The following is a 27,047-nucleotide window of genomic DNA, read 5'->3' as shown; positions in this document are numbered from 1 at the left end:
AGGTTTCTTAAATATATTTGTTGTTGAATAAATATTTACAGATTTTTATACATTTTTACATATTTACATACAATAGTTATTTACAATTTATTTACGTTATTAATTTTAAGTATTTAAAATCAGTCAGGCAATTTCATTCTAAAGAAAAACTGTTTTGCCTTGAATTTTCCCCCTCCTTCCTCCTTGCTGTGTATTAATTAGGTTTAGAATGTTAGTTCTGTAGAAATGAAGTTTTTGATTTTCCAAGGTATCATTTCAAAACAAAAATATTTAGCGTATATAACACGAATATAACATGTTGCATATATCAAAAGAATTTGATTTTTCAATTCTGCTGTTATGAACAGAATTTTCTACAAAATTAAACTGAAATAAAAAGTCGGCATTTAAATATTTTTTTCAGATGCAATATGCCTCCTTTATTTCAAATAAGATACATAATATACATCACATTATTTTAACTTACAGGGGTAGTTGCACGAAGTGCTTTTAAACTTTAATGTAGTGAACTGGACATTTTTTTAGTTCAATAGTTTAAACTATAATATCTATAGGACATATATTTGAAAGAATTTCAATTTTCTACCAGGTAGTTTTAAAAATAGCAAGAATTGAAAATCATATTTTTTGGATTAAAGACAGCTACGTTTTTATCTCGAATATTAAACAGATTTCAAAATTATAAAGATTTTTCCCATTTTTAAAGCTAACTTTTGTTTTCTAGCCATGCAGGCCAGTAAGGGAGGGGGTATTAGGCTGTTTATGACCCTAGTCCCTAAAGATGTATATAAAGTTTTCTTATTCGTTGGCTTAACAAATTTAGAGAATTTTTATTGGTTGGTTCATTAAGTTGGGTGACCCTGCATATAGGCTGTTGTAGGGTAACTTCTGACAGTTACAAATTACGCGTATGTAATATCCAGAAATCTAAAGGGATAAGCCCATAAATTGATGTTAATCCCCAATATGATACACAAAATTACCCCTTCTATAAATTACAATATTAGGGATTGAAACTTTTGAATGCTCATCTTAATGAACCAACCAAAAAAATTCAATGAAAGTCCCAAGAGTTGTTGAGCCAATGTATAAGAAAACGTTATTGTAAACTTTGGGGACTAGTTTATTAAACAGTCCAATGTCCCCTCCCTTCCTCGTAATATCACTAATTCAATAAAACGCCTTTTTCTATATTTTTCTGTCGTTTACAGCGAGACACTATCAAACCTAATTGTTTCTTTATCTGTAAATTGGCTGGGCCACAATCTTTTAGGTTTATATTAACTGTTCATCCTCTGGTATGTCATGCAGGGTAACTCTGAATGATGAGAAGAAAGAAGTATTGTTGAGAACACATTCCTGATCCTCCAGGCCAGACCCACTGGCTGTCGTGTACCTGTAATACAAAACAAAATATGTTTAGAATGTAAAGTAACAGAAACTTTACAAAGTGTCTCAAAAATCGGCCATGTGAGGTCATAAAAATGAGGGAGATGAGAGAAGACGTGGGAATGAAAACCCCTAAGAAAGAGATGGATAATCCCTTATTATTATGACGTCACACGGCTAATTTTTTAGACACTTTGTAAAGTTTCAAAGAAACATAGGTCCTCTACAGGTTCGGATGGGACATTAGCCTATTTATTACACTAGTCCCTAAAGACTTAAAATAACGTTTTCTTATTCATTGGCTTAACATCTTTGGCAACTTTTATTAAGTTTTATTTGGTTGGTTTATTTAGTTGAGTGTCCAAACGTTTCAACCATTAATTATATTCTAATTAAGGGGTAACTTTGTGTATCATCATTAGGGATGTACTTCAATTTATCGACTTTTGTCTTATCCCTTTTGATCCCTGATTTTCCTTTGTGTTGCTGGCCTTGGAATTTAAAGTTTTCTTTCGGAAGATAAATGATTAATACCTTTAGGACTTTTGTAATCCTTATAATAAAGCAACAGGATGTATTTCTGTCTATTTGTCTGTGTTTATGTTTGTACCGAAGGATCTCGGTAACCGCTGAATCGAATTAGAACGGGTTATTTTTTGCATTGTAGCTTCTCATAGGTCCCGGGAAGGTTCATAACTGTATTTTGGGAGAGGGTACCACTACCCAAACAAGATAAATTACCCCCTCCCCTAAAACAATTGGGTTATCTAATTCAACTACCCCCTCCTCAAGTGCCCCTAGTGGGCCTCTAGGGGCGTAGCCGCTAGTCCTTATAGTAAAGTAAAGGGATTCATGTCTGTTTGTTGACTGTCTATCTGTACTAAAGGATCTTGGTAACCGCTAAACCGATATGATTCTCCTTTGCATTTTAACTTCTTATAGGCCCTGTAAAGGTTTACAGATATTTGGGGGGAGGGGGGCACCACCCTGCCAATCCCGAAAACATTTTACGTGCCCTTAGAAGCCTCTAGGTACGTAGCTAACATCCCAACTATGGTATGCAATCTACTTTTTGATTGTTGTATGTCATACATTTAGAAAGACATATGACAAGAATTATGCCTACTGCTACTTCTTATCCCTCCCTTCCTTAGTTAGTTACCCTAGCCTTATAGTCATGAACATCAGCCACGACCCTTACATTTAAAAGGTAGTGAACCTACCTATTAACGTCAAGAGTGGGTTGAATAGTTCCATAGTTAGGTTGTCTGTCCATAGACTCTACTTTACCAGGCCTAAAAATGGTAGCTGTGTTTGGTGCCATAGGAAAATGGGGATAGATGTCACAGCTTTTGGCCTACCTATTCTATTGACGTCATAGTAGAGAAAAAGGAAAGGTGGAAAGAAACCCCCTAGAAAAGAGATGTGGTATAAGGTATTTCCAAACGTCAATAGAATATGAAGACTAAAACCAATGACATCTATCCCCATTTTGCATGGGCACTATAGACAGCTACTAAAATTTGTCATAACCAATGATAAAACACTTGTTGGTCCATTAAATTAAAGACAGCAAACCAATCCTTTGATTTCACGTCCTTTACTCGTTTATCCTTGAGGTAGATTCTAATAAATTTGGCCTGTTTGTGGATCGACCATTGTATTCTATGGTTATTTCAATGCATCTGACATTGAGAATGAATTTTTAAGTTATGGTTTATGGTTAATTAACTCCAAGAAGTCCAAATAGGACCATAAGAGGAGGTTGTTGATTCACTATATCAATGTTTCAATATATTTGTCCAAGAGTTTTTTTTTGGTGCTGTTAGGATCGGAACTTAGGGAAGGAGGAGACTGTATATTAAACTAGCCCCCAAAGTTTTATTTTACCGTTTTCTTATTCGTTGGTTTAACACGTTTGAGTCTTTTATTGGATTTTGATTGATTGGATTCAGGGGTAGATATTCTAATAATAAATTCTACAAAAAATCACGAAACCTTTTAAAGTGTTTCATTTAGCTGAAGAGGGGTGGGTAAGAAGGGAAGGAAAAGGGGAGGATGAGGGGAAGGGGATTGAGGGGAAATTTTCCATTAAGATTGTTTGTCAGAATATCATTCCCTTGTCCCTGAGTATATCAAGTTGAGTGTACAAACGTTTTAATCACTATTTGTAATTTACAAAAAGGGAAATTTTATGTACAATCATTAAGAATATACATCAATTTAGCTCTTCGAATTGATATGACATACTTCGGTCATAACATAGTGTCTAATCGCCATAGAAATCATTATCATAAAAACCATTTACAAAATTGTGGCTGAAAAGTATAAACAACAAAATAGCATTTTAATGGACCTACGGACTTTCTGGTAATAATTAAAGATAAGCTACTCTATAAAAGGGACTACATTAACGATAAGAGCTATCCGTTACGAACAAGGCGACCCTAACTATAGTAAAGCTTTGCTTTTAACAACATACTTTGTAGCTCTTTTAGTACCTATACAAAAATTAAGGCATACAATACAAATGACCAATGATAGGCCAAAACATAGACTAAATTACCTATGGCAGGCCAGTATACATTTTAATTGACCAATTGTAGTCCAGTATGACACTATAAAAAGCTTAATCTTACTTAGTTTCAGGTATCCAGGTTCCAATTCCAAATAGTAAGAATATATTCACACCAGCCTAGAATTAATTAAAGTGATTTAGTGATCAAGGACTTACAGGCTTCTTTTTTTTTTGGGGGGGGGGGGGGAACTAAACTGAATTTTTTTGGGGTTGCCTACGGAACCCACAAATTCATTGGGGGGGGGGGAGGTATTAACCCTTTACTCACCCCCCCCCATTGGACGTTCCTGTTAGTGATGGGATGCATAGGATTTGCACAGGTGGTATCGTCTACTCCCCCCCTCTCCTTCAAACACCTTACTTTACCAGTTATAGACGCACCTATAAGTTTAAATAGGCTTAGCTTCTTATACAGTGTGTTTTTTTTTATGAGAACTTTTTTGAAAGAAATTTTACCCCACTTATAGTTATCAGAATTTAATGATTAATGGCTTATTTTCTTCGTTTTTTAATGCAATTAAAAGAACAAGAAAAAATATTTCAGTTTTTATTTTAAAAAAAACAGTAAAATCTAAAATTCAAAACTTAGGTGTCAACATCTAAAAATGGTTTTAGCGCATTTTTCTTATGCTCAAATGTTTAACCTTTTGCAAGAATGGCTGCAAAACACTTCAAAGTTTAGATATAGAGCTAAAAATGTATACAGATACTATTAGGGACATGTACTAGAGCATATCAAAGTTTAAAGGTCATATCTCAACCAGGGAGGGAGTACTGGCCCCCAAAAGTCGACTACAGAAAATCTAATTTTTTTCTTGGAAGATTTAGGCATAAGAAAAATGCGCTAAAACCATTTTTAGATGTTGACACCTAAGTTTTGAATTTTAGATTTTACTGTACTTTTTAAATGAAAACTGAAATATTTTTTTGGTGTTCTATTAATTGCATTAAAAAACGAAGAAAATAAGCCATTAATCATTAAATTCTGATAACTATAAGTGGGGTAAAATTTCTTTCAAAAAAGTTCTCATAAAAAAAACACACTGTATATATTGAACAGTTTGTTTATAAATAACCTATTGGGGGCTCGGTGACGCTTAGGGTACAAGTTCTTTGCATGCCAACATGAACATACTGTGCGTGTGAATTGCAGTGTAACGCGCTCAATTGCCCAGGGTATAAGTAAGGTAATACCCATAGACAACCAACTCTTTGATTGCCCGACCTCTGTTTATAAGTCCTTATGAGCAGACAATGAGTAGACAAGTATAATCTCCTACTCTAACTATTTATATCGCTCTGTAGGAACCAATTTTAACGTCTTTAGTTATGACGCGTTGTTGGGCTGAGGTTCGAACCTATCACCTCCCTGACAACGAGCGGATGCACCAAGTGTTACGCCACATTTGCGGGCTATGATAATGATAACTTCTTTTTTTTGTTTATACATAATAGATAAAACTAATATTATAGTATTTGCTATTTAGACATAGAATAAGATAATTGATAAAACTGACTGTACTTCCAATCATTATAAACAAAACCATAGTTATAGAGTAGCGGCACTGTTAATACATTTAGGTTTACCTGAATAAAGAAAATATTTGTTAATCCAAGAATAAACTCCACACTGATGAATGTTCTCAAAACAACAAACTAAAAAAAAAAAAAAAATCACTTTAAGAATACTGGCGGCTTCGCGCCAAGAATTTAGGGGTTCTGTTTGAATCTGTCCCGGAGAAGAGCTTGAAAAAATAGCTTAAAACCATACAAAGACTAAAATCTGAAAATAAATAAGCCAAAACTATCACAGAACCTATGTTACGCTTTCCTGGAATGGAGAAAACAATCTTTTCGATAGTTATTGAGATCTTTAGCTTCAGACAAAAAAAACTTACTACTTTATATTTACTGCCACTTAATGTAACATCCTAATGACACCAGGCTTATAGGTCACTAGGATCTAAGTTTACTCCCTAGCCTCTGAATCAGTAAGGAAAGGGACAACGGGCTGTTAATTTATACACTAGCCCCAAAGTTTCACAGTAATATTTTCTTATTCGCTGGCTTAACAACTGTGGGGACTTTTATTGAATTTTGGTTGGTTGGCCCCTAAGTAAAGTGTTCAAACATTTTAACCAATGATTCTTATCTACAGGATTAATAATAAGGATTAATTTTGTGTTTCATCATTGGAAAGTACATCAATTTATCGGCCATTGTCTTATCCCTTTAGATCCCTGCTCTTAATAGATTTTAAGAAAATTGTTTAGGAAAGTCTATTAAACTATTACGGAGCTGTCATAAAAAAGCATACACTTTTAGTACATTATTTTAGATCCTTTTTTTTTGGAAAATTTATTTTTAATTTAAACCTAGGGATCTGAAGGAATAAGACAATAGACGCGTTGATAAGGGATGGAAAACGTAAGATTAGAAAATATTATTCCAGAGGTGGATTCTTAAAAAAAAGGTGCCCCACTAATCGCTTAGTGGGGCAAAATTGTTTTCGTGAAAAATCCTCCAAAACCACATAAAAGTCTACAAAAATTAAATAAAATCTTATGTTCATAACCCTTCTATGATTTTGTTTATTTTTTTTGTAGATTTTTAATGTGATTTTGGTGGATTTTTTTACGAAAACTTTTTTTAAGAATCCACTTCAGGCCTATTATACCAATAAAAACCAGTTGTTAGAATTGAAAACTATTAACTGTAATGAAATAGATAAATAAGTCCAAAGAAGATAAAGTATAGAATAAAATTTAGGAAGCTAGCCTTAAGTAAAAATGGAACTTTTTATTACCCAATATATAAATAAATAAATATTTTTTCTCCCAAATTTTTTTTTAACTTTCACTCTGATAATTTTTTCAGAAAGCTATCCTTGGGTTTGCCTCAGGGAGATTTTAGGATATGTTATTTGCATTTATTTATGGCCAGATTTCCTATCCCTTAGCCCTGAGTATACAATAAATATGATGTTAAAAACAAAATTAAACCTTTTGTAAATTAAAACAAAAATGACAACATCCATAAAAGCGAAGCTCTGAAATGGAAGGACAACGAACATTACCACTTGAACTGAATTAGCAGAATATTAATGCATTAGTACAAACAATATTGTAAGTAAATTTGTTGCAAAACTGCATAAATAGAGAACATACTTACATTTTTGGGACTTGTTTATAGAGATGCTTCGCTTATAACATTGTACCTTGTTGTAATAGGAATCAGTTTTAAAAAAATCAGAAGAATTGGATTATTTTAACATACAAAATTTTTTTGTCAAAAAAGTTAAAAATCGACATGTTTATAATGGACGTACGGACATTCTGGTATTGATTATAGAGTTGCTACGCTTTCTAAATCGTACCTAACTATTAAAGGAATCACCATGCAAAATTTGAAATCGATAGGACAATACTAACATGCCTAAATTAACGAAAAAATCTATCCGTTACGGACGTACGGACGGACCGACCCTAATTATAAAAAGCTTGCTTTTAAAAAATACCCCTCCCTGTCTGCTTCGAACCTTTACGGCTTGATTTTAAAGGTTAAATACCATGCTAAAGTCCAACTGTCAAAAACTAAACACAATTATCACTGAAAATTCCTAAATCTTTGATTTGACTCTATAGTAATAAATGTATTCAGATTATCTTAATTGCGTTGCGGGAAAAGTGTCTCAAAAAACAGCCATGTGACGTCATGAAAATAAGGGAGATGAGAGGAGAGGTTGGAAAGAAAAGAAAAGAGATGAATAATCATCTATTTATGACGTCACATGGCTGATTTTTGAGACACTTTGTCCCACTCCATAAATGCTGAAGTAACAGGAAGTTTAAATGTATTTATTTCTTATAAGATCTCCCAAGTGTCTCAACAATTTTCATGGAAGTTTTACGAGGTTTAGGGCAAGTTTGAGGCTATTTCCCCCTCCCTCTCCCAACAAATTTTGAAGTTTACAGATACCCAGTAGACAGAAAACGTACACAAGATTCAAAAGTACAAAATCAAATAAGTATAATCAATTATTACTCGATTAATGTTCACTTTGATTTGTACATTTTTGTAAATAAAACATTTTCATATATGAACACAAAACTTATACTGTGCAAAATCAGACCTTGAATTAATCATTTTTAGGTTTTAAGCACCTACTTATTTTGGTATAAATCTACCTGTAATAAATTCAGGTAGAATGTAATGAGGGGAACCAGTTTACCAGCGTTGGATGGTGGTATTAACTAAAACACAATTAATTCTTAGAACAAGTATGACAAGGATAGAAACATCCATAAGTAGCGAAGCACAAAAATCATAGAGACAAAGTAAGTTATGAATCAGAGGTAGATGGTTAAGAAAGAAAAAAAGATAATCACTAAACCTTTACATAGCAATGTATAAATTACAGCTCAAGGAAGTTGTATACTTGATGCTCTTTGGTAATGGTTTGCAAAAAAAATCAATAATTCATCTTATATAGCAGCTGAGAAAATAACTTAAAAGAAAATTTAATTGTTTTGGATTCCTTCCCCCCCCCCCCCCCCCCCCCAAGAGATCTAAAGGGATAAGACAATGGCCGATAAATTGATGACCATCAGCAATGATGATTCACAAAATTACCCCTTCTGTAGATTAAAATTGAGGTTGAAACGTTTGGAAACTCAACTTAATGAACCAACCAAAGTCCCCAAAGTTATAAAGTCAATGAATAAGAAATAATATTATATAACCTTGGGGACAATCGAAAAAAACAGACCTATGACCCCCCCCCCCCCCAAAGTACTTTATTCTGTACTTACTTCTCCGAGAAGAACAAAAAAAATATTTCCGATGCCTCCCCCGAAGCCCAAGAAGAAGAGACAGGTAGCCACTGCGGGACTCCAACATAAAACTTAAAAAGAAATTATTAATGGAAATTAAATTCTTATTAATTTAAATTTAAAAGAGTTGAATGGAATTGCAGCAACGACTTTATTAAGTCAATATGTCGATAAAAATCACAAAGATGTTTTTTGTGTTTCTAACTACTTGGTATTTAAAAAAAAAGAGGAATGGTTGTTACGTACCTCTCAAAATTTTATTGGTTTAGTAGTAAGCTTTCTTTGTCTGTAGAAAAGGATCTTGCTAACCATTGAACCGATATGGTTCCCCTTTACAGTGAAGCTTCTTATAGTTTTTTAGATGGTTTTGGGCTATTTTATTTTGATAAATAAGTATGGGTACGGTTATAGGCTATATTTCTGCCTTTCCATATACCATCGAATATAGAGCCCCTAGATGCTGGGGGCGCAGCCGCTAGTTCGTTTATAAATTTTTTTGATTCCAAATTGGTCCCTTAGATATATTATATTAATCTGACAAACATCAAACATCAACCTGATAGAAAAACACCCTTGAAAATTTGTAAAGTCTAATTACATACAACACATCAATAACATGTAGGGCATCATCACTAATAAAGTTTCAACTGTTTCGGGGATCTTCATCTTAAATCTTACATGATCCAGGTGATGTAGGGCATTGGTGGCTATCCTTGGTTGTTGAAAAATACAGGGATAACAAAACATTGGAGAGCAAGCACACCCATGTTCCAGCCTGCAACAATAGAAATTTTAATAATCATCACTGCACTCAAAAGAGATAAAAAATTGTAGGGGGACAAAGTCACTCAAAATTCAGCCACGTGACGTCATAAAAATGAGTGATTATGCATATCTTTTTTTTGGGATTTTCTATCCCACTTCTCCTCTCATCCCCCTAATTTTATCACGTCACGTGGCTGTATTTTGAGTGTCTTTGATGGTTGAAAATTTTCATGATTCTTTGGGAGACAGTAGACCTGTTAAGTGACCAAGTCACTAAAGTTATAAGCTTTACATATAGCTAAAACATCTTACCCTAAGAACAGGTTTTCTTCCAAATTTATCAATAAGCACTGCTCCTACCATTCCACCCACAACCTACAAATAAAGATTCATATATTGTATGAAATCAAACCAGGACAATTACCGTAGCTGTCTGTAGTGACCTAGCAAAATGGGGATAGATGTCACTGCTTTTGGATTACCTATTCCATATGCATATTCAAAAAGCAGTAACATCTATCCCCATTTCCCTAGGGCACTAAACACAGCGACCAATTAACTCAAAAAAGCACAAACAACTGTAAAAATATATCTGAACTTGTGTCTCTAACCCTATGGATTACGATTTCATTAGAACTCATCTAAACTTTTCCCAACCAAACCAAAACCAAGCATCAAAAAAAGTTTTTTTTCTTAAAAAGTTGAAACCCATATGCAATACGTGGAAATGGGAGAGAGGGACAATGGGCTGTTTATTACACTAGACCTTAAAGTTTTCTTATTCGTTGCTTAACAACTTTAAAGACTTTAGAGAATTTTGATTAGTGGATTAATTAATTTGAGTGTTCAAACATTAAACTACTAATTTAAATCTACATAAGGGGTAATTTTGTGTATCATCACTGCGGATATACATTAATTAATCGGCCTTATCCCTTTAGATCCCTGCATTTACCTGAGAAATATTACTGGCTAAAGTTAAATCTATAACTTTAAATGTTCTTTGGTCCATAAATAAATATTCCCCAAATATTGACAGAGGACATATTCCTAGAAAAAACAAGGATGACAACATCCATAAAAGCGAAGCACTGAAATGGAAGGACAAACGAACATTAACACTTGTAGATTGTCAGAACTGAATTAGCAGAATATTAATGTATCAGTACAAACAATATTGTTAGTAAATTTGTTGCAAAACTGCATAAATAGATGATACTGTTTAAGGTCATACTTACATTTTTGGGACTTGTTTATAGAGATGCTTTGCTTATAACATTGTACCTTGTTGTAATAGGAATCGGTTTTCAAAAAATCTGAAGAATCGGATAATTTTAACATACAAAAATTTGTTGTCAAAAAGTTAAAAATCGACATGTTTCAAATGGACGCACGGACATTCTGGTATTGATTATAGAGTTGCTACGCTATCTAAATTGTAACTAACTACTACAGGAATCATCATGCAAAGTTTCGAATCGATAGGACTATTCTAACCTGTTTAAATTAACGAAAAGAGCTAACTCTCTGTAACGGACGTACGGACGGACGGACGGACGTACGGAAGGACCGACCCTAATTATAGAAAAGCTTCGCTTTTAAAAACAGAACAGTTAGTATTAGATAGATAAATGTAGGTTTATCTATCTCTATGTCCCGTGTGGAATATATCTCCAAAAGTACTTTGCCTCCCTACCAAGCAGTTAGAATTTTATGGACATTGGGAGGGAATCATCAGCAATGTTTATGTAAACAGATCTATTTACTTTATTCTCCAGAATGATTTATCCTTATGTAAAAGTAGCATGATGATCTTTGTGTCTGTCTGTGCTTAGGATATCGCCAATTGCTGGAGAGTTATAGTTCTGGAGTGTTTCTTACAGGTCTAGGGAAGATTTAACATATTTTAATTGAAAACAAGCTAAACCTCCCAAAAGATATTGCCCATATATACATAAAAATTTCTACACTTCCAATTTGAGAAAAAAAATTCAAAAAATAAAATGCATTTGCATCTAGATGCTACAGAAGACGTAGCCGCTAGTAAAGACAGTAATGGAATAAGGCCATTGTTCTAACCATGTAATCTACCTGAAGCTATGAATACAGAGGCAAGAAAGAAAAATAGTGTTCCTGGATTTCTTACTGTCACTCGGGATTCATCTTGTGGCTCATACTAAAACACGGATCATTATTGATTAATAAACCATTAATAGATACTACCCATTAGTAGATTTAAAAAAAGACTTTCCAAAAGAAGTCCTAGCTTAATTTTGTGGAGGGGTATTTGATCCCTCCCCCGCCCCCTTGGGATGAATAAGAAACTAATGTGTTGGTATACAATTAATTTGTAAAAAAAAATATTCTTGGGCTTTAATATTTTTTGAAGCAGGGGTTAAATTTTTAAAAAGGAGGGGTGTACAAATATTTGGAGTTTGTTTAACCATGACCTTGTACCACCCTCCCCATGTCGCTCCATTTAAAACAAAATCAGAATAACACTTTTTCTCCCAACCTTCCTATTTGTATGACTTTATCTGTATCTTGTGGGCCTGGCTATGATGTCGTCTTCTTTACCTGGTTTGTTCTTGTGAGCCTTGCTAAGATGTCGTCTTCTTTACATGTATTGTTCTTGTGAGCCTGGTTATGATGTCGTTTTCTTTACCTGTATTGTTCTTGTGGGCCTTGCTATAATGTTGTCTTCCTTACATGTATTGTTCTTGTGGGCCTGGCTATGATGTCGTCTTCTTTACCTGTATTGTTCTTGTGAGCCTTGCTATGATGTCATCTTCTATACCTGTATTGTTCTTGTGAGCCTGGCTATGATGTCGTCTTCTATACCTGTATTGTTCTTGTGAGCCTTGCTATGATGTCGTCTTCTTGCGGATAATACAGAAATGGCGCCAAAATTCCAAGCAGAATTGAAGGAATGGACGCTGAATTCAATATTTTTAAACATCCTTAGTTTTGAGAAAAAAACTGTTACAAATATCCTAGCATGAATGGTTACATGTTGGATTCGAATCTGATCCAATTTACATGATTTAGAGACTTCATATATCATGATCTAGCATTAATATATAAGAATAGGTGAATGCCTTGGCCAGGCACAGGCATAACCATTCAGAGATAGTACTGTAGGCCTGATATGGCGCTAAGTACAGAAAGCATTGTAAATCTGTATTAATGTAAGTCAATATAAATAATGAAGTTGAAATGGAAAACTCAATTTGTTCAGTAGTTATCAAAGTCTCAAGCTACAGACAAAAAATATATAATAGGATTTTGAAAATGTTAAAAATTCCTATGAAAGATAGAAGAGTCCATGTTATAAATCTACCAGCCAAAACAGAATATATCAAACCTAAAAAAATGCATTTCATTTTCATTATGTATTTTATATTAATGGATACAGAAAAAGTGGATATATTGACAGGGAAAAATTTATCCCTAATTTAGGTTTCTATAATGGTCCTCATTTGTTCGTTCGTTCATCCAGAAGGAGGGTGGATGGGGAATAACGTGTTAATATCAATTTGTTAGAGTATATAAAAACATCTAAGTAATTATACTTAAATTATTTTTCATTTATGGGGGAGATGCAAGCGACACGACTTACTTTAGATGCCTCCGCATACGTTCAATCGTCATTAGAGGACGATAAAAAAAATCACGAAATCTTGATAAACTAAAAAGCTAATATGTCTTTTGTAGCAGGACCGAACTACCAACAGACAAAGTAAAATACACATGCATTTACAACTATAAAAAAATCATCTTTCAAGAAGAAGCTTTTAGTTTCTAATAAAAGATTACATCAAACAAACAAAGACGTCCAAGGGGGGGGGGGGTTAAGTGGGGATTACATTCCCCCCCCCCCCCAAACGAATTAGGGGGTGCCGTAGGACCATTTATTTATTTATACCTCCCTCAAATAAAAAACTGTAACAAAATTTTTTTTCAAATTACCTCCCCCAAAAATTTTACCCCGGGGGGAAATTTTGGGGGGGTTAAACAAAATTTACCCAAGCAAAAAACGAATTACCCCCCCCCCCCCTTAAACAAGTTAACCCCCCCCCCAAAAAAAAAAGCTTGGACGCCCTTGCATACAAATGAACAATAAAGGCATTTATACATTTATAAATTGACTAATGGTAAAATGTGTATTGGCCTATCATTTGTCATTTGTATTGTATTGTATCATTTTTTTTATTACGCACTATTAACTGCTTAGTTTTCTATATTGAATGAACCCAGTAAAAGTGTCGGATTATGACGTAAAAAAAATAATTAGCCAATGAGAGGCCACTATAAATTTTACCAATGGTCAATAATTGCCTCTTATTTGCTAATTTTTTTATTACGTCATAATCAGTCCGACACTATTACTGGGTTCATATTGAATAGTTTCCGAGAAAATTACTTTTCTCAGTAATGCTTAAGACAGACGAACATACGGTCATTTACAATTATAAAGTAGCTTCGCTACTAATAAATTAAGCTTACCAAAACCTAACGACAAGGCATACATAGATGAGAGTAGGCCAGAATACTTTTTCGGTGCTGTCTCTGTTAATCATTAACAATCATTTTAACGCATTTTTTTCGTAATATTTTTATAGTGCCTGTAAAAATACTGGAGTAACCTTGGTATTTTGGAGTCACCTAAAAATACGTATTTTTTCTCAAATTTTTTAGTTTTTCGTCTCACAATTTCAAATATGTAAAATTTTGATATTTGACAATGTTTTTAGACCCTTTTTTAGTAATTTAAAACAAAATTGGCTTGATATTTATTTTGCAATCTAATTATGATATTTTATGAATTACATTTTTTTATTTAGAAATAATTGTATAAGTAACTATAGATGTCTAACTAAGATAACTACTTTAATTCAGTTTTGAGGACCTTTTTTTGTCTGCTCGTAAATTGCTTTGTGCTGTGTTTTAGCAACTTGTCTGTGTTAATATTTCCTACGCTATTAACTGATATTCAAAGACCCAATTGCTACATTCTTAGATGACTTATTTTTACTATTTAATTTTAAAATATTATCGATCTTTAAAAACAAGGACGTTACAGTCATTTCACATAACTTTCTTAGATATAGATACGTGTACATTAGGATATATAAGTTGGAAGGAATTTTAATGTTAGGGGGAGATTTGAAATCTGCATCAAATTTTAAGGATTTTTTATAAAATTCATTTTTGCATAATTCTTTATCTAAAAGCGGAAATATAATTTAAGTTAATTGTTTTTGACCAATAGGATAGGTGGATTAGAAACTATCTGCGCTCTAATTGGGTGAATGATGTACGACACTTAAACTGTTTTTAACCTATTTTTTAAAACATATATCAAAAATATACTATGACACCAGTAGAATTAAACTGCAGAGCCTAAATTTGAATTAAGTCCCCAATAAACTTTTTTGAGGGGATTAAAATATTAATTTTACTGTTGCTGTGGTCTTTTTTGATCAGAGCAAAAGGTCTTTTTTTATTTGGGTGAAATTCGTAGCTTTTAGAGTGTTTTGCTTCATATATATAGTATTCTGGTATAGAGTAAAATTAGGCCTTTTGATTTCATCTAAATTAATTCATTAAAAACTTAATTCTTTACAATATATCAATGAATTAACTTTATCGTGCTTGTTTTCCATCACTTATTTAAAACACAAAAAAATTGGCTGTAAAGGGTTGAATAGTGAAAGATGACAACAAACGTTTACGCAATACAACAAATTTTTTTTTGTCACATATACAAATATGATAAAATATAAGATTATTCAAACTTATTCTTTTAAATATTTTTAAAAAGCATGTATCTTTTATGTGTATAGTTTTCATTCTTTTCATTTTAATTAAATAAAAATTATTTAACTACATTGGAAATAAGTCACTTTGTGAAAACACTCTTTTTTGAATTGTAAAAAACTGAAATGAAACAAGGCTTCTAATTGGTTCAGACTTCAGAATAATATGTTTTATTTTAATGTTAAATTTCTTCTATATAAATTATTGTTTTAGAAAAAAATTATTTGCATCGAACAGAGTAGAGTTTTTATTATTGTATTGATATAATCTGAATCACATCAAATTGTTCTGTAAGAAACAATTTAACCCCAAACTAAAAAATGCTTTTGCTTCCATCAAAATGATCACAGCAACATATAAAATTGATTTTTAAATCCCCCAAAAAAAGTTTATTGGGGACGTAATTCAAATTTGGGCTCTGCAGTCTGATTCTACTGGTGTCATAGTATATTTTTGATATATGATAAAAAAATAGGTTAAAAACAGTTTAAGCTTCTCCAATCAGAGCACAGCCATTTTTTAATCCACCAATCACAGATGTTAAAATTAATTAACTTAAATTGTATTTCCGCTTTTAGATAAAGAATTATACAAAAAACGAATTTTATAAAAAAAATCCCTAAAATTTGATGCAGTTTTCAAATCTACCCCTAACATTAAAATTCCTTCCAACTTATATATCCTAGTGTACATACCCTAGATAAATAACAGCTGCACTTTAGAAGAATTTTTTTGCGGAATTGATTGTGGACCTGTTATATAGGGGGGTATCACAGACATAAGAATAGCGTTTCCACAACCAAGCATTAACCTAAATAGTAATAGTTATTTTTTCGCACCGTATTATGAACAGTTTTCCGCTGATATAAAAAGTACAATTATGTAGATTAAAACCAGGTTTTAAGCCTTGAGATGCCGAAGGTAGAAAGCTGGATATAATGCGATGCTAGACATAATTTTTTCGTATAGATGAGAACTGGTTCTATTTCACCGGATATTATTTCGAATAAATATGAGAAAAGCTGTTAATTAGTTGGGAGGGTGTGTACACCGACCCAACCACCATTTGTTTTTTTCCGCAAGGGGGTGCCAACATCTTCTTCCTCCACATCCCTATTTTTGTATCTGTCTTTCTAGCAACAGGGGATAGGTATCAGCATGGTTGGCTTATGTGTTCTATTAACGTCATAGAAGAGAAAGAAATGAGATATAAGGTATTTTATGACGTCAATAGAATAGGCTCGTCAAAAGTGGTAATATCTATCCCTATTTAGTAGCTTACGCAATAATCCATACAATTGTGAGCAAGCTTCCAATCAAATACAATTATGAAGTATTGTGGTAAGTTGAAGCGTTTCAGCTTACCGTCGCAAGTTCGAATCCAAACGAGCCCCTAGCCTTAAAGATTCTACCAATAAAGAACTAGCAGTAGTTACTACTACAAAGATATATTTAAAACTGAATACATTTACAATAGGATTATTACTATATATACAAAAATAGATGATAACAATAGGTTAGGTTGAAGGGGGTGTGGGGAGACGAGGGCGGAGCCCTGCGGCGGTAGGCATTTGTGGGGTAAGCTGCAGTCAGGGGGAAGGCAAACATCTCCCGGTAGGATAGTTGACTGGGGCGCGGGGTGGCCGCCTCCCTCCCACTATTAGACGGTCCAATCTGACCGCTGCCTGTGGGGTCTCAGCACGGCCCCGGAGGGGCAGGGGTGAAATGGTGATAATAGGATTAGCGCTGAAGGCTTGATTTGATAAGCCGCTGCATAGCAACTCTGTGTAATGCCTGTCCGTATGCTGCCATCTTACCACAGTATAATAACTGTTCTTGATGATGACCAAACGCATATTATAATTAAACGCATATTTAGAAACAGGTTGACCTAATAAGCGTATTTAACTGGAAGCTTGCTCACAATTTTACGGATTATTAATAAAATGTACAAAGAGAAATAATCTGCTATTATCCTATCAAATCTATCATAATCCTGTAGATATTAAAATGACACCTGGAAATGCAAAGCATGGCTACAGAAGTGGAGAGACCAACCATTATCCACGAAATTCCTAAACAAAAAAGCAAAGCTCTGAAATGGTATGGCCAGACAAACATTAACACTTGTAGAGTGTCAGAACTTAATAATCAGAATATAAATGTATGAAAATCCTAACAAAATTTAAAGAAATTTGTTGAAAAACTGCTTACATATAAATAATGTTAACTTTAAGGACATACTTACATTTTTAGGACTTGATTATAGAGATGCTCCGCTTTTAATATTATACTTTGTTGTCCTAGGAATCAGTGTGCCAAAAATCAGATCAATTGAATAATTTTATCACATAAAATTTAAAATTCAACATGCTAAAAATGGAAACCTAGTAATAGTGTCTGACTGATTATGACGTAAGAAAAAAAATTTGCCAATGAGAAGCCACTATAAATTTTACCATTGATCAATAATGACCTCTCATTGGCTAATTTTTTTTCTTACGTCATAATCAGTCAGACACTATTACTGGGTTCACTTACGAAAATTCTTGTAACGGTTATAGAGTTGCTACACTTTCTAAATCCTACCTAACTACTACAGGGAACACCATGCAAAGTTTGAAATCGATAGGACAATTCTAAAATGCCTTAATTATCGAAAAGAGCTAACCATTACGGACTGACGGACCGACCCTATTACAGAAAAGCTTCTTTTTTAACAAAATTAAAACTAAGATAATCATATAGTTGAAATTTTAAAATTTCAAATTTTGAGATTATCATTATATTTAAATAAATTTATAATAACTCTGCTAGGACATTTATAGAAATTTAATGTCTTATGCCAGATTGATCATCCTTAAGGCGTTTTAGAGGAACTTATCTTCTTTTTATATAAAGCAGTAAGCTTTATTATGTTTGTAGCGAAAGATCTTGTCAACCGCTAAACTGATATGTTTTTCAATTACAGTGAAGCTTCTTTTAGGTCCAGGGAAGTTTTTAATTATTTTAAGGGATGGTATCTCCACTCTCCCAATAAAAATGCCACCCCCCCAAAAATATTTATTCAACTTTTTCTTTTTAAAACCCACATTAAAAATGGTGGTAAGGGGGCCCACTTTTCACCCCTCACCTTAAATGCCCCTTGAATCTTCTAGGGGCGTAGCCACTAGAAACTTAAAATGCAATAGAAAACTGACAAGAGAAAGAATTAGAAAATGTTTAAAGTCCCTCCACAGATTATGACTTCATATGATAGAATAGCCAATGAGAGGCAAGTATACACTGTAATTGACTAATGGTAAAATTTATGCTGGCCTCTTATTGGCTATTCTATCGTATGACGTCATAATCTGTGGAGGGACTTTAATCTTCTTCAAAGAATTATTCTTATAAATATTAAATCTGATTTTTTAAAAACAAAAATTTTCTTTAAAATATACCTGTCACTAAAGAAGCACCAGTTATTAAAACTTTATCTCTTGTAACCTTTTAAATTAAAAATATGAAACTTATGAATATGAATATGAAAAATAGTACCTTCCATCTTATTGATTTTTTAGAGAAAAACAATGGAGGGGGATGTGGTAATATAACTGTATTTTCTCTTTCCTAAGACCCTGTGCTTACATTCAATTGGGTCTTTGAAAATTAATAAAATTGGGAACATTAACACAGCCAAATCAATGCAAAAGAGCAGAAAGCAATTTGCTAGCAGACGTGTAAGGTTTCCAACATGGGGATCCAGGTAGTTGTCTGGTTATACATCTATACAATAAATAGATTCATTTTCGGTTGAAATAATAGATTTGAGATGACAACAACTAAGAATCTTGGCGACAATATGTACAAAAAAATTCCTGATTTCCTAACTCATAGCCAATAGGAAAATTAAGAAGAAATGTAAACTTTTGAAATTAAGATATGAAAAAATAGTACCTTCCCTCTTATTGGTTGAAAAATTACACATTTGAGTTGACAACCAATAAGAATCATGGCGGCAACATGTACAAAAGAAAAGTTTACTAAATTCTTCAATGAATTATATGATATGATGTCATCACCAATAGGAAATTTTTGCAATAGATTTTACAATTTCATATTTTTTTCCTTTGTAAGAACTGATGAAAGTAAAGATCCAAGCATACATCCTGCAGTTCATTGTATTCAAATAATAATTAAAACAAGGATGACAACATCCATAAAAGCGAAGCGCTGAAACGTTAGGACAAACGAACATTAATACTTGTAGTGTGTCAGAACTAAAAAATCAGAACATAAATGCATAAATATCGAATCAAAATTTTACATAAATTTGTTGAAAAACTGCTTAAATCCAGGATAATTTTTAGGGACATACTTACGTTTTTAGGACTTAATTATAGAAATGCTTCACTTATAACATTGTACTTTGTTGTCCTAGGAATCAGTATTCCAAAAATCAAATCAATCGGATAATTTTATCACATACATACAAATTTGGTAGTGCGAATGGGGCGCTTGTCCAATATTATGGTATGGAGATTGCTCTTCTATGAGTACTACTAAAAATCCTACTTTTACTGCAATACACATAGACATTCTCATCGTCGGTTCGTCAATTTAGAATGCTTATCCCTCTATTCCCACAAGTATAATACGAATTTGGTTGAGCTGGTTGTAGCTCAACAAAAGACCCACGCAAGGTATTATATTGCTTTAAACTAAGAATAAATGGTTGGTTATGAAATTCGATCGGTATTATATAAGTATATTTAGCACTCAAGAAGGAAGATGGTTTTATAAAGTGTATTTACATTACAAGTGAATAAGTTAAGTATGAAAATATTTACAGGATAAGTGATAATAATCATAAGTAGTGTAGGACAGAAAAGTGCCCCAAGTCCTAAGCATTGAATTGTGCTAAGTGTTAGAGTTCTACCATAAGGCCTAAGCTCAATTCATGCTAAGAACTGAGGGTCCTAAATTTAAACTACAATGCATGCCAAACAACTAAGTCATTACCTTTTAAAGCCAGAAGAACTTGATGGTTGGAGAGTCAATAAATAACTGAGATATTTTAAGAAGTGCAAGCTATAACATCAACTTATAATAAGGATCTAAGTGTTTGTCTGTTTAATCAAGTGTCTGTACGTTAACTTGTGACGTAAATCAAACTATGGTTGTAGGCATACATACTTGAACTAAATGGTTACATGATTACTTTAACAATAAACATAATGTTTTAATAAGCATATAACATTAATAAATCACATACAATTTACCATGATTAGGCTAGCATTACCCATATATGGTATTATATTGGTAAAGATAGGCCTATAAATGCATAAAAGTATACAAAAGATGCCTCGGGCCTAGCTAAAGTAATTGTGTCTCGTGCCTGAGTTGTGCTTGATAATTGCAGGGGCACGTCAATCAAATATTTAGCTTCTACTCTTATATGGTGTAAACTTTGTATTAAACATAGGTAGATAGACTGGATGCGAAGCATTTCTGTAAAAGTCTTATTCGTACGTTCAAAGAATTTTGAAAATTGGGGATCGCATCTCCAAATTTGTTGTTAAAAAAGTTAAAAATCATTCTGGTACCGATTATTGCTACGCTTTCTAAATCGTACCTAACTACTACAGGAATCACCATTCAAAGTTTGAAATCAATAGGACAATTCTAACATGCCTAAATTAACGAAAAAAGCTATCCGTTACAGACGTACGGACGTACGGACCGACCCTAATTATAGAAAAGCTTCGCTTTTAAAAATAGTATCTCATCTAAAGCTTACCCCCCCCCCCCTCCAAGGGATCGCATCAAAAGAGATTGGGGCGGTCCACCATCATTTTGATTGCAAATGTTTTGTAAGTTTTGAGGGAAAGATTTTTTTTTCAAAAAAATTTCTTTGAAATTAACTGAAACATCCAAAAGTAAATAAATGAACCCAATCAATTCAGTTTTTCTTATAGAATATTAACATTTTCTGATATGATTTGAACAAAATCTTTTTAAATAAATCATTTTATTTTGTTATTTGTTCCTATGAAGTTTATTGAAGCAATCCATGATAATATACTGTTATCTACAATACCTAAAATAAAATAGAAAAAAAATATTTAAGTATTACAAACAAAATAGGATCAACCTGATTTTATGAGACTCTACAAAGTGTCAAAAAAAGGGAGAGATGAGAGTATAAGTGGGAAAGGAAACCCCTAAAAATGAGATGGATCTATTAACGTCACACGGCTTATTTTTTGTGACACTTTGCAGAGTCTCAAATATTTTTTTATCAAACATCATTTTGAAATTGTTAAGACACTTACTGCACTGGAGTCTGTCTGTTTGCATGTAATGCTATTTGTTTATTTGCCTACAGTTCATTAGTTCAGCACTTGCATATCCAAAGTTTGAAGCAGTTTATAAATACAACCACTCCAACTATCAGCATTTTTCTAACCTCCATTTTATTTAAAACTAGCGGCTTCGCCCCAAGCCTCTTTTGGCTTTGCCCTAAGATGTGATCAAAAAAAAAGTTAAGGTGAAATTCGTAAAAAAAAATAAAAAGGACCAAGGAAATCGTCTACAAAATAAAATGAGGGGGATTTTTATGTTTTTTGGGGGGTTGGGGGTGTCCCACCCCCCAAGAAAATAGCTTAAAACCACCACAGGACCAATAGGTATATACCCTGAAGAGTAGAATCCGATCGCTTCAGACGGACGGACGGATAGACAGACAGACGGACGGACAGACATTAAGCTACTTTGTAATATTGACTACCCTGTTGATTGTTCTATGTAGTCAAATTTTTATTTTATTCTGTGACTGTCTTATTGCTAAATTATAGTGAATTATTTCATTCAAATGTAATTGAAAATTTGTTTTGCCCATGTCCTTGATATTTATTTTTGTTTGTTTAAAGCTTCGCTAATATTGGATGTAATAGTTCTAGATGATGACTAAAGTTTAAAGTTTTGTATCTAAATACAGCAATTAAGATGTAGTGGGACATAGTGTCTCACAAATCAGCCATGTGACGTCATAAAAAATTAGGGAGATGAGAGAAGAAGTGGAAAAGAAAAAAAACGAAAAAAGAGATGGATAACTCCTCATTTTTATGACGTCACATGGCTGATTTTTGAGACACTTTGTTCTGTCCATATAATATAAAAAAATTTATTGTCAATAATTTTTAATGATTAGTGAAATCAAATTATAAAAAAGTCCAACCCCATGGATGTTTCATAGCTAATTATGCTTCATAATGAATGTTGAAAAGTAGTTTCAGCCTTCTATCTCAATTGGAGTTATAGAGTAGCGTCGCTACTAAAAAAACTAACCTATAATAGAATTTGGAGCGGACAATTGTTGTAAAGTTTCTGCCGGCCAGCTTAACATTGATCCGTGACTTAGCCCTCCCAAACACACTAAAAAATAAAAAAAAGGTATGTTTAGCAAATCCTTCTAAGAGATAATAGTTATTTCTCGCATCGTATCATAAACAGCTTTCCGCGAATATAGAATGTACAATTATAAGATTAAAACCAGTTTTTTAGCCCCGAGGTGCCGAAGGCATGGGATAAAAAAAAACTGGTTTTAATCTTATGATTGTACATTTTTATCAGGGGTAGTTATTATAACAATCAATTCTACAAAAAAATCACGAAACCTTATAAAGTTTTTTGATGTAAAATCACTAAACCTTATAAAGTGTTTCATGTAAGTGAAGAGTGGTAGAAGAGACGGGGAGGAAAAAGGGAAGGGGGTTGTGGGGGAATTTTTCCTTTAGAACTCTTTGTCAGAGTAGCATTCCCTTGTCCCTGCATTTTTATATTCGTAGAAAGCTGGATTGGATATAATACGATGCTAGACATAGTTTTTTTCGTATTGATTAGAACCGGTTCCTATCCACCGGATTCGAATGAATACGAGAAAACGTTTTCATGTTTTAGTAATTTTATGAATCAGATAAATAATTAGTTACAAAATCAGTAGTCTACCGACTACCAGGAAGCCTGCAAGAAATTCCCCACTTTAACTGCCACAAGAAGACTCAATGCCCTAAATTGGAAGCCATTAGCTTCAATAACAATAACGTTTATAGGCATTTAAAATAACATTTTAGGTATATAAGTTTTTTGAAAGTTTTCAGCACTCATAATTGAAATTTCAATATTAAATTACGTCAAATTTCAAATCTACCCGAAATGTCATTTCAAATGCCTATATCTTTTTTGTTATCAAAGATGAAGGTATCAAAATTGGGGTAGTGCGTCTACTTGTGTCTTTTACCAGTTGAAGCGGTGAATTTCTTGCAGGCTACCTTTAATAACAAATGTGAAAATATACGGATATACAAAGTAAATAATAGAGTGAAAGTAAAGTTATTTCTCGCACCGTATCATATCAGCTTTCCGCGGACATGAAATGTAAGATTATAAGTTTTTTTTGGCCCCAAGTTGCCGAAGGCTTAAGCTAAAAAACTGGTTGTAATCTTATGATTGTAAATTTTATATTCGTAGAAAACTGGATATAATACGATGCTAGACATAGTTATTTTTGTATTGATGAGAACAGGTTCTAATCTACCGGATATTAATCGTTTCGAATGAATACGAGAAATTATTTTCTGTTAGTTTCATTACTTAGAATAAACATGTAAATATTATATTTTGTTTAATTTTTGTTTATGTTTCTTTTTCTTTTCTCAAGGCTATGGGGGAAACATAAAAAATATTATTAGAACCGATTTTTTTTCTATAATTAGGATCTGTCCGTCCTTAACGGATGGCTCTTATCGTTCATTTAGGCATGTTAGAATTGTCCTTTTAATTTCAAACTTGCCATTGTGATTTCTATAGTTATGTACGATTTAGAAAGCATAGCAACTCTGTAATCATTATCAGAATGTCTGTAAGTCCGTTTAAAACATGTTGATTTTTACCATTTATATGATTTAATTATCCTATTAATTTGTTGTGTAACTTACTCATAGTTTTGTTAAGACCTATAGTCTGATTATTCAGTTCTGACACAACTGTTAATTTAGTTTTAAAGCTTCGTTTTTATGGATGCTGTCATCCTTCTTAAGAATAGTGTATACTGTATAAATAAAATAACAAGGGCACGGTGTCACTTTCATTAACATTATTTTTAAATTTTTCAATGTCAAATATACACTGTAAAAAATAAATTTAAATTACAACAACAAAAAATCAATAACATTTACTTACCTAACCTAACCTAGAATAACCTTTCAAAAGTTTAGCCCAGAGGGACCGATGGCCCTGGCTAACGAAACTGGTATTAATTTTATAAATTTTATTTTAATATTTGTGGGAAATTGTCTTCAATTAATGCTATATATTGATTTTTCAGTATGGATGAGAACAGGTTTTAATCTAGTGGTTTTGAAGCCAATTGGAAAAGCATTTGACTGTAAAGCATTTGATTTTTAACAGTATAAGAAATATTGAATTAAATTTACAATTTAATTTTTCCCCAATATATGAGTTATTATATAATATATAGTAAAAATTTGTAAATTTTCCACAAATCTAAAATGCAAATGACATTGAGCAAATATAAATTTTAATCTTTAAAGAATGGAACTTATGATTTTCTTTGTGGAGGGAAGGGACAGTGGGCTATTTATTACAGTATTCCCCAAAGTTTAGAATAACGTTTTCTTATACATATATTGGGTTAACAACTTTAGGGACTTTTTATCAAATTTTGATTGGTTGGTTTATTAAGTAGAGTGTCCAAACGTTTCAACCACTAATTATAATCTACAAAAGGGGTAATTTTGTGTATCATCATTGGGGATGTACTTCAATGTATCGGCCATTGTTTTATCCCTTTAGATCCCTAAATTTTCGGCCTCAGGGGTAATTATTATGTATTTTCAAAAAATTTTTAAGTCCCAAAATTAATTTTTGTTTGTAATTATTAATACAATATAACCTAACCCTAACATTAACAACCTAAGCGTAAAAGGAGCAAGTATCCCCTCAAATGCCTAGTTACAAGGGCGTCCAAGCTTTTTTGTTCGGGGGTGGGGTAAAAATTCAAATTTTGGAGGTTTTAATAACCCCATTACACCCCCCCCCCCCCCATATGACGTCCTTGCCCAGTTAAGCACCGAACAACAACCCCTAGCGAAAAATAAAAACGAAAAGGGTTTGGATAGTTTTTCGTTTGTTTCTCTATTACTTTTTTGGTCAGATTAGGTTTTATTAGGTACAAGCAAAGAAGATAAAGTATAGAATAGAATCCAGGTAGAAGATTCTGCCTGGCTAGCCTGAATCTAAATTGGGACATTTGAAAGACCAAAACGTCTACAAGGCTGTTAGTAAATCACATGATTTAAGTAATTATTCTGAAAAAATATTCAAAATAAATTCCTTTTGCATTTATTTACTAAAAGCCTTGTAGCCAAGCCTCGATCTTTCTCTTCCCTATTCACAATGGATTAAAATCGAATTTTATGTGCAAAGCCTTAAAATTTTTTATTAAAGTAAGCAACTTACTTTTCAAAAATGTACCAAAATTATTGGTCTCAGCATTTATATAATAGGTTTCGCTCCTATGCTGTTTTCAAACAGCTGATTATACATACTAGCAACTACATTCATACATGAACTTGAGGTAGGGGAGGGGGGGGGGATGGGTTGAACCCATTTAGCTGACCCTTAAAAATTATAAACGTGGTCAATCATACTTATCAAAACAAGGTGTACATTAAAAGTAACTTTTCATCTTTGTCTAAAATGACCAAGCATTAAATGCTGTAACTACCCCCACATGAGGTGTGTATTACAGCGATGGATTTCATTCTATGACATCAATGTTTTTAAGGGTTATAGAGTACCTACTGTCCACCGCTAATGATAGCAAATTATTCAAAGATAAATCATTCAAAACACAATATGAAATTAAATTTCAAAAGCTTCAACCAAATATTTAACAGTATCTATTAGACTTTGATACTAATTAAACTTTTTTTAATTTTGTCCAACTAGTCATTGTGATTTGTTCTTCAGCAATATTGTCTTTACTGCGCAAGTCAAAGATTCCTTCAAATTTCCCAGAAATATTTAGGGTTTTCACTTCTATTCCTCCTTATTCTATAGGTACAAGGTAGCCTTGCAGGGATAGGGCACCACAAGGGTTAAAATAAAACTCACCAATACAACAAGAAATTATATTAGTTCTGTCTTTATTCTTCATTTTTTTGTCTTTTTAAATACTCTGATTGTTTTACACACAATTTTTCACTTTGAATTCATCATTTTATCTAAAGAATTAATATTTTTTTAAAAGTATGTCTTTGAAACCGAATAACATCCGCTGGATTAGAACCGGTTATCAGCCATACTGAAAAATCATGTATAGCGTCGTACAAAGACAATTTTCCACAAATACTAAAAAAGTCATATTAATAATAATAATAATCCCGTTAAAATATAGGATATTGTTTAAAGGACGTACTTTCCTTTGTATCACTTGTTTAAAGAGATGCTTTGTTTTAATATTGTACTCTTTTGTCCTAGGAATCAGTATTCCAAAAATCAGACATATGGGATAATTATATCACATTAAAAATTGTAAAAATAAGTAAAAATAAGAACGATTAAAATGAACGTAAGGACATTCTTGTCACAATGAT

The 27,047-nt window shown here is 32.7% G+C and overlaps 1 protein-coding gene across 1 annotated transcript; it reads right to left on the bottom strand.

The window, feature by feature from the left end:
- Positions 1 to 26,677, bottom strand: LOC145319448 (facilitated trehalose transporter Tret1-like). Its single transcript, XM_080161584.1, has 20 exons — positions 26,566 to 26,677; positions 22,717 to 22,803; positions 21,418 to 21,466; positions 19,499 to 19,537; positions 18,828 to 18,877; positions 17,402 to 17,459; positions 16,137 to 16,195; positions 14,071 to 14,133; positions 12,871 to 12,928; positions 12,406 to 12,502; positions 11,656 to 11,740; positions 10,520 to 10,614; positions 9,877 to 9,939; positions 9,478 to 9,574; positions 8,779 to 8,870; positions 8,155 to 8,220; positions 5,555 to 5,623; positions 4,029 to 4,084; positions 2,613 to 2,684; positions 1 to 1,396 (listed from the first exon to the last, which is right to left on the bottom strand). Exons 1-20 carry the CDS (start codon positions 26,606 to 26,608, stop codon positions 1,276 to 1,278), a joined length of 1,419 nt encoding a protein of 472 aa, XP_080017710.1. The 5' UTR covers positions 26,609 to 26,677; the 3' UTR covers positions 1 to 1,275.
- Between the last annotated feature and the right edge of the window lie 370 nt (positions 26,678 to 27,047).

The sequence above is a fragment of the Acartia tonsa genome, chromosome 5 (assembly GCF_053477335.1).
Source record: "Acartia tonsa isolate MP-2025a chromosome 5, ASM5347733v1, whole genome shotgun sequence".
NCBI classification, from domain to species: Eukaryota; Metazoa; Arthropoda; class Copepoda; order Calanoida; family Acartiidae; genus Acartia; species Acartia tonsa.
Note: the sequence above shows the minus strand (reverse complement) of the source record. Positions and strands in the feature narration are given on the sequence as shown.